Source organism: Staurois parvus, unplaced genomic scaffold, assembly GCF_062004578.1.
Source record: "Staurois parvus isolate SC_StPar_1 unplaced genomic scaffold, SC_StPar_1.0 ptg001064l, whole genome shotgun sequence".
Classification (NCBI taxonomy): domain Eukaryota; kingdom Metazoa; phylum Chordata; class Amphibia; order Anura; family Ranidae; genus Staurois; species Staurois parvus.
In genome coordinates this window covers 156,412-162,411 of record NW_028318860.1, presented here as the reverse complement: position 1 = coordinate 162,411, position 6,000 = coordinate 156,412, and the positions used below count along the sequence as shown (strand labels likewise).

The window sequence follows — 6,000 nt, the reverse complement described above, 5'->3', positions numbered from 1 at the left end:
TAGCTTTGAGTGATGTGGTGATGTAGATCACCAATGAGGTCAGGAAAGTTGGAGTTAGCATAGGTGGGCAAAGTGGGACCAAATCAGAGGGAACAGATGGAGTCTGGAACAGTCTGGAGTCTGGTTATGATAGTCTTTCCCCCTTGGATGCAAGGAAACTCTGAGCAGCAGTTTGAGCAGCTCTAGGGGCCACATCTTTTTTTTTTTTTTTTGCATGTAGCATCCTCCTCCTAAAGATGACACTATAAAACTACAAGTAATGGATGATTTATCTTTAGTAGTGTTCCTAAAACAGAGTTTAAAACTGATGTATGGCCAAAAATTTTTTTGCCAATTTGCACAGTAAAAATTACTTAGTTGTAATGATGAGCATCCCATCTCTGGGCGCTGGATTGTTTTTCACATCTAACATTTACCTATGCTCCTGATTGCGCCGAATATGCAGTACTTAGATTTGTAGTACCAGCTGCATTACACAAAGTACACAGATCACTGTGGGATACTTACTTGGCACCTCCTCCATTCATAAGAAGTCATGCATTCTTTTCAATGACTGCAATGGGCTCTGTGATTAGAGGGGATGCGGATGAATATCACAATCTCCCCTCCTCCAATCACAGAATGCCTTGTATTCATTAAAGTGCCAGACTTTTTATAAAATGAGGAGGTGCCTAGCAAGTATCACACAGTAATCAGTGTGCTGAGTGTACTGCAGCAGGTACTAAAAGTCTCAGTGCCAGACATTTGGCTTTGAGAGGCAACAGCTGCCTGACTAAAAGTAAGATATTTAAAGTAGAACTGAAAACACCCTTTTTTGTTTTAGATAGAGTAAGGGGGATTATAACCCCTGTCAGTTTCTTTTCTGCCATCTGTGTCTCATTAGAGAGATTTCCCTTCACTTTTGTTCCATAACCACAACAGTGAGGGGATCTCTGGTTGTCTAGTATACCCATTAGAAAATTTCCCTTTTATTCCTGTTCTGGTCACCACTCAAAGTTTGGGATTTTCATCAGTTTTAATGATAATAGAAAGGATGAATTCCCCTAATGGGGACACAGACAGAAATAAAAAATAAGTTTTGCCTTCTGTTATGCTTTAATAACTAAAACTAAAGGCAAAACATTTTGTATTTTTGCCCTGCCAGTCGTGATCCCTGTCTTCTGTCTTTCCAGTGCTGATCTCTGTCCATTGCTTTTCCAGTGCTGATCCCTATCTTCTGCTTTTCCAGTGCTGATCCCTGTCCTCTGCCTTTCCAGTACTGATCCTTGACTTCTGCTCTGCCAACCGTGATCCCTGTCTCCTGTCCTCTGCCTTTTCGTGGTGATCCTTGTCCTCTGCCTATCAAGTGCTGATCTTTGACTTCTGCTCTGCCAGTGGTGATTCCTGTCCTTTGCCTTTAAAATGGTGACCCCTGTCTCCTGCCCTGCCAGCAGTGAACCCTGTCCTCTGACCTGCCATCAGTGACCCCTGTCCTCTGACCTGCCAGCAGCGATCCCTGTCTTGTGCCCTGCAGACCATGTCCTTGGCTCAGCTGATCCCTATCCTTGGCTCTACTGGCCCCTGTCCTCTGTCCTGCTAACCCCTTATGCCCTACTGATTCCTGAATACTCTTCTGCTGACCTTCCAATCTTTGCCCTGCTGACCCCTGTACACTGCCTCACAATCCAGTGGCCTCTGTATACTGCCCTACAAACTGCTGACCCTATACTCTGCCCTGTTGACCCCCTGTACAGTAACTTACAAAATACTGACCCTGTCCTCTACTGTGCTGCACCCTTGTACATTGCCCCACTGATTTCCCATCCTCTTCCCCCCTGAAATTTTTTCCTGCACCCCACATCAGACAATTAAGATCTGGCCTTGCCCCAGGATGCAATTGGATATTCCTTGGATCAATTTCCCCTGGTGTTATTACCTCTAAAAATGAATATCACATTATATTTTGTGCATTTAGGAATATATCCAGCTCTTTTTAAAAACAAACTACTGAGCTGGCCAGAACCAGTTCTTGCAGGAATCTATTCCACATTCTCACAGCCTTACTGTGAAGAAACTTATATATATATATGTGAAAGTTATGACTGTAATGACCTGGAAGTGAATAACTCTACACCAAATTGATTATAGGGACCACCTATGCATTTATACATGGCGATCATACCCCCTCTTCTCAAAGAGAGAATAAGTTCAGTTCCTCCAATCTTTCCTCATAGCTGAGCTCCTCCATGCCTTTTATCAGTGTGGTTGCCCTTCTCTGTACTTTCTCCAGTTCTCTGATATCCTTTTTGTGAATTGGTGCCCAAAACTGAACTGCATATTTCAGATGAGGTATTACTAATGATTTGTACCGGGGCAAAATGATGCCTCTCTATGCAGGCCATACCTATTTTAATATAAGCAAGGGTTTTGCTTGCTTCACGGCTCATGTACACGGGACATTTGGAAAACTCTTCTAAATAATGGAAACTGACTGCTGGAAAACATAGGTTAAAAAACGTCAGTTTATCTGTGTTTGCATAGCGCGTTTATGCGCGTTTATGTATGTTTGCATTTAGAAGTGTTTTTAAAAGATAACCTCAGAAGACCTTCCAAAATGATCAGAATGCACAGAAAAATATAAAAAAATTAACTATTTCAGACATTTTGAGAGGAATAGAGAGAGCAGAAGCAGAGAGAGCAGTATGTGTTGAGATGACCTGTCTTTTTCTGGTTGTATTCACTATGGATCCCATCATGAGCATAATGCAGCACGTTCTACCATTTTTTCCTTCACGCAAAACCTGGAACTGACTGCGCTGGTGTACCGGGTCCATTTTAATACATGGAAAACGCTTTGCATGCATTTCTGATGATGAAAAGGCTCTTGACAGCATTTGGATATGGAACAGTTAAAAAAAACGCTTCTAAACGCATACGCTTATAAACGTGGTTAGCTGCGTTTACAAGCGTTTACACACGTTTGGCGTTTCAAGCGCCGGTAAAATCTACTCCTGAACACAAGTTTGGTGCATTCAAAAACACAACTATAAACTCAACTGCCTATAAACGACTGTAAATGACATAGTGTATATGGACACATAGGAAACATTAGGGAGAGTTAAGGGGTTGCTGAAAAAAACGCTGAACAGCTCCTGAACGTCAGTTTAGGAGCTACAGTGTACATGAGCCCTTAGAAACTGCAGCTTGGCATTACATGCTATTATTAAGTCTACAATCTACCAGAACTCCCAGATCCTTCTCCACCATTGATTCCCCTATCTGTACCCCCCCTAGTATGTATGATGCATGCATATTCTTAGCCCCCAAGTGCATAACTTAACATTTATCACACAGTGTTGGGCCCTTTTGGGTCACAGGAAGGAGGTGCGAGTTCTGAACGCTTAGCCCACATTCTGAAACTGGACAGAGCTGTGATTTGTTCTTTAGCTGCACTTATTACATATCTTAAAGAATTTCATTTGGAAAAGATACTTCATAATCCAAATCAATTTGTGCCAATGTCCAGTTCAGTAGCGTGCATGAATATAAATGGGACAACTCTAAGAAATCTGGAAATCTTACAAAATCAACTCCTGTGGGAGCCAGTTACATCCACAGAGTGGTCATCACTTAATGAGAAGGCTGAGTGCAAAGCGTGGGATAGCGAAAGAGACCTGACCAGATCTGACCAGACCTCTGATGAGATATTTGAAGTCCCTATATTATACAAATGTGCATAAAGGTTGCGCATCTGGTGAGTGCGCAACCTACTGTATCCTAATTGTTTCACAGTATGCACAGTCTGTGTCGTTTGGAAATCAGTAGATCGGTTGAGATCTTGCTCACACCTTCACGTTGGACTTATTCTTGGATATAGCATTTTTCTTCACGTTATACCAGCCACAAATCCAGTGGCATATATATGAGTGCACAGTGTCACTTTATATCTTTGTATGATTTTATGTATGTGTATATATACGTTTATTCATTTGTGTTTTAGCGCTGCACCTTTTTGTATATCATTGTCTATTAGAAGGTCTTATATGGTGCCTTTGGTGTACAGCTGCTGCTATCTAGAAGGCGCTTACTTGTTTATACATTTTTAGCATTTCATGAATTCATGTTGACTTCTGCTTAATTTTCTAGCAAAAAGTCTTCTATGTTGTCTTTAAGTAAACGTTCAAGTATCTTCACAACTATAGAGGTTAAACTAACTGGACTGTATACTTGGTAACAGGGGCGGATTGACAACTCATGGGGCCCCAGGGCAATAGGGGATCATGGGGCCCCTGTGTTCTTGCCCAAACTCAAAAAAGTCTATGAAAAAGGTACCAGAGGCATCTCATGGGGCCCCCTACTGACCCCGGGCCATCGGGCAGTGCCCGAGTTTCCAAATGGTCAGTCCGCCCCTGCTTGGTAAAGACTTTGATCTTTTTATAGAAATTGGCACCACATTGGCCTTACACCAATCCAGTGGTACTATGCCAGTCATTAAAGAGTCCTTAAAAATGAGATATAAGAGAGCTTACCTCTGTAAGAACCCGAGGGTGTAATCCATCTGGTCCAGGTACTTTATTCACCTTTATTTTAAGTGTTTTTGGACCATACCAATTTTGAGCCATTGTGGATCATTTGGGACTATGTCAAAATTATACCCATTAAAGTCTCGAACCCCCCCATGCTCCTTTGTATACACTGAGCTGAAGAAGGTATTTCATACATTTGCCTTCTCCTTGTCCCCAATAAGCACCTCAAAATGATCCAGTAAAGAACCTATATGTTCAGACCTGACCTTTTTACTGTTAATATATTTGAAGAATTTTTTGAGGCTGGGGGAGGAAGGGGGATGGGGGGAGGGAGTCACCGACATCCCCACCCACCCAAATTCCAACCTTACTGCCTGACAGGGTTGGACACATGCTGCATTTGTTCTGCGTAGCTTTGCAGCTGCAGCATTTTTTACTAGGCTGCAGAGTTTGTGTCAAACTCACACATTTTGATCACTTTTCAGAGGGTGGTGAGCACTGCTTCCTCTCTGAAAGAGACCTTTATGGTATTCCATTATACTTGCAGTCATCTGCTCATTATTATTATTATACAGTATTTATAAAGCGCCCATAGTTCGCTCAGCGCTGTACATTACAAAGGGGGACAGAACATGTGACGGAACAATATCAATACAATGCAAAACATGAGGGGATCGAGGGCCGCTCATGACTGTACCTTGTTTCTTCACTACCTAATAGTTGGAGGATACACCTTCCAATCACAGATCTGTAACTATAGCAACTGCAGCAGCCTTGTCTAAGGTGATGGAGTCAATGTGTGACAGCAGAGGTGGCCATACATGTCTCCAGGGAAACCATCCCATCTCAGCATCCAGACCTACAGACCCGCCCCTTATGAGCAGAGCTGGGCACTGGGCGGGGCCTCACACCCCATCAGCCTTTGTGACGTTACGTTATACATATAAAGCAGAATCCGGGAGTGGGAGAGCAGACGTGAGCTGACAGAGGAGACGGCACGGTGTATCCATAGTAATAGTAACAACGGTCCGTTCTCTCAGAATAGCAGCATCTCCTTCCTCTCCGCACACAGCGCTCCTCCGACATGAAGACCAAATTCTCCTGCGGGGAGGAGCTGCCCGATTCCCTGGGCTTACTGATCACTGCAGCCGGGGGACTGGTGAGCGGCCAGAGGATCGGGGAGCCGGGGGTGGAGAGTCCGGAGAAGGAGGAGGAGAGCTGCAGAGCGCCCGAGGACGAGCCCGATCCCCGCACTAGGCGCAAGGCGTACCGATGGTGCAAGGAGTTCCTGCCCGGGGCCTGGAGGTTCCTGGAGGAGGAGCGATTCCACATCACTGTCATACGGTCAGTGCTACACCGATAGCATCTCGCCACATTGTACGGCGCCTGTACACTGCTGTCTATACACCCATACCATCCGATCTCTGTACATGATCTATACACCCATACCATCCGATCTCTGTACATGATCTATACACCCATACCATCCGATCTC

At 44.0% G+C, this 6,000-nt stretch overlaps 1 protein-coding gene across 2 annotated transcripts in view; it reads left to right on the top strand.

Annotated features, from left to right (window-relative positions):
• The first annotated feature begins 5,437 nt into the window (after window positions 1-5,437).
• Window positions 5,438-6,000, top strand: part of LOC149440642 (choline kinase alpha-like) — a 51,154-nt gene continuing 50,591 nt past the window's right edge. For both annotated transcript variants that reach the window (XM_089658357.1, XM_089658356.1), the window contains exon 1: window positions 5,438-5,849. In XM_089658357.1, the coding sequence (XP_089514483.1) occupies window positions 5,590-5,849 (260 nt within the window). In that variant the 5' untranslated portion in view covers window positions 5,438-5,589. The remainder of the gene's footprint in view (window positions 5,850-6,000) is intronic.